Raw genomic sequence first — 2,500 nt, 5'->3', positions numbered from 1 at the left:
CTCGAAGGGACAAGCAACGGGCCGCGGGGGGGACGCGGAGGATCTCGAAGGGACAGGCAACGGGCCGCGGGGGGACACAACAGGGACGATCACGTGGGGGGCCGTATGCCTCAGCTCGGCGGTCCGCACCGGACACGTCGGCCAGGCCTCCAACTTCCGAGAACGGGCTGCGGCCACCGCTGCCGTGACGTCGCAGCAAGCAAACGGGCGCGCAGCGGCTGCCAGCACCTTGGCACGAGCACAGCAAATGAATGCCACGCCCAAGCCGCGGATATGCCAGCCCCAACGCGCCCGAGGGCTTGCAGCGGGTCCAAGGGACGGTGGCTAGAATCGGGTCGTCACCGGGATCTCGAAGGGACAAGCAACGGGCCGCGGGGGGGACGCGGAGGATCTCGAAGGGACAGGCAACGGGCCGCGGGGGGACACAACAGGGACGATCACGTGGGGGGCCGTATGCCTCAGCTCGGCGGTCCGCACCGGACACGTCGGCCAGGCCTCCAACTTCCGAGAACGGGCTGCGGCCACCGCTGCCGTGACGTCGCAGCAAGCAAACGGGCGCGCAGCGGCTGCCAGCACCTTGGCACGAGCACAGCAAATGAATGCCACGCCCAAGCCGCGGATATGCCAGCCCCAACGCGCCCGAGGGCTTGCAGCGGGTCCAAGGGACGGTGGCTAGAATCGGGTCGTCACCGGGATCTCGAAGGGACAAGCAACGGGCCGCGGGGGGGACGCGGAGGATCTCGAAGGGACAGGCAACGGGCCGCGGGGGGACACAACAGGGACGATCACGTGGGGGGCCGTATGCCTCAGCTCGGCGGTCCGCACCGGACACGTCGGCCAGGCCTCCAACTTCCGAGAACGGGCTGCGGCCACCGCTGCCGTGACGTCGCAGCAAGCAAACCTGCGCTGCCGATTTTTCCAGTTGGTGTCAAGGCTGCCACCGCCCCCGTTTCTGGGCCGGCCCCCTTTTTCATCAAGCCTTGGATGGCCACACTCGCCCTGCACAGCCCATTCTGTCGACCTGGCCGATTTCGTCGGGGCTGCCGATTCTCCCCGACATGCCTGCGGCAATCCCACTCTGCCCTGCCGATTTTTCCAACTGGTGGCATGGCGGCCACCGCCCCAGTTTCAGGACCTGCAGTCCTTTTCATCATGCCTTGGCTGGCCAGGCTCGCTGTCCCCAGACCATTCTGTCGACGTGGCCGATTTTGTCGGGGCTGCCGATTTTTGCCGACACGCCTGCGGCTGCGCTGCCGATTTTTCCAACTGGTGGCCTGGCTGCCACCGCCCCCAGTTTCTGGACCAGCCCTCATCTTCGTCAAGCCTTGGGTGTCCAGGCTCGCCTCCTCAGCCCATTCTGTCGACGTGGCTGATTTCATCGGGGCTGCCGATTTTTGCCGACATGCCTGCGGCTGCCCAACTCTGCGCTGCTGATTTTTCCAACTGGCGGCCTGGCTGACACCGCCCCCAGTTTCTGGACCAGCCCTCTTTTTCGGCAAGCCTTGGGGGTGGCCAGGCTCGCCCTCCTCCGCCCATTCTGTTGACCTGGCTGATTTTGTCGGGGCTGCCGCTTTTCCCCGACATGCCTGCGGCTGCCCAACTCTGCGCTGCTGATTTTTCCAACTGGCGGCCTGGCTGACACCGCCCCCAGTTTCTGGACCAGCCCTCTTTTTCGTCGAGCCTTGGGTGTCCAGGCTCGCCCTGCACAGCCCATTCTGTCAACCTGGCCGATTTTGTCGGCGCTGCCGATTCTCCCCGACATGCCTGCGGCAGCCCAACTCTGCGCTGCTGATTTTTCCAACTGGTGGCATGGCTGCCACCGCCCCAGTTTCTGTACCAGCCCTCTTTTCCATCAAGCCTTGGGTGGCCAGACTCGCCCTGCACAGCCCATTCTGGCGACCTGGCCGATTTTTGCCGACATGCCTGCGGCTGCGCAACTCTGCGCTGCCGATTCTTCCAACCGGCGGCATGGCTGCCAGGCGATTCCAACACAGCCTTGGACCGTCCGGTCCCGAGATCCCGGGATCGCTGGCCGATCGCAATCCAGCCTCCACGACGCCGTGCTCCTGGAGGGGCTCGGGGGGGACGAATCGGAGCGACATGGGGCTGAATCTCAGTGGATCGTGGCAGCAAGGCCACTCTGCCACTTACAATACCCCGTCGCGTATTTAAGTCGTCTGCAAAGGATTCTACCCGCCGCTCGGTGGGAATTGTACTTCAAGGCGGCCCGCGCGGCTCTTTCACCGCGAGGGCTTGGCCAACGGCACGTGCCTCCGGGGCCGAGAGGCCCCTACTGCAGGTCGGCAATCGGACGGCGGGCGCACGCGTCGCGTCTAGCCCGGATTCTGACTTAGAGGCGTTCAGTCATAATCCAACGCACGGTAGCTTCGCGCCACTGGCTTTTCCAACAAGCGCGATGACCAATTGTGCGAATCAACGGTTCCTCTCGTCCTAGGTTGGATTACTATTGCGACACTGTCATCAGTAGGGTAAAACTAAC

The 2,500-nt window shown here is 64.5% G+C and overlaps 1 protein-coding gene across 1 annotated transcript in view; it reads left to right on the top strand.

Annotated features, from left to right (window-relative positions):
- Window positions 1-921, top strand: part of LOC105117513 (uncharacterized) — a gene marked incomplete at its 3' end in the record, with an annotated part of 1,955 nt that extends 1,034 nt beyond the window's left edge. The window contains exons 4-6 of the mRNA XM_011015198.1: window positions 31-184; window positions 379-532; window positions 727-921. Of these exons, the coding sequence (XP_011013500.1) occupies window positions 31-184; window positions 379-532; window positions 727-921 (503 nt within the window). The remainder of the gene's footprint in view (window positions 1-30; window positions 185-378; window positions 533-726) is intronic.
- Between the last annotated feature and the right edge of the window lie 1,579 nt (window positions 922-2,500).

Source organism: Populus euphratica, unplaced genomic scaffold, assembly GCF_000495115.2.
Source record: "Populus euphratica unplaced genomic scaffold, PopEup_1.0 scaffold1435.1, whole genome shotgun sequence".
In the NCBI taxonomy this organism is placed as follows: Eukaryota; Viridiplantae; Streptophyta; class Magnoliopsida; order Malpighiales; family Salicaceae; genus Populus; species Populus euphratica.
This window is presented reverse-complemented; position numbering and strand designations above follow the sequence as displayed.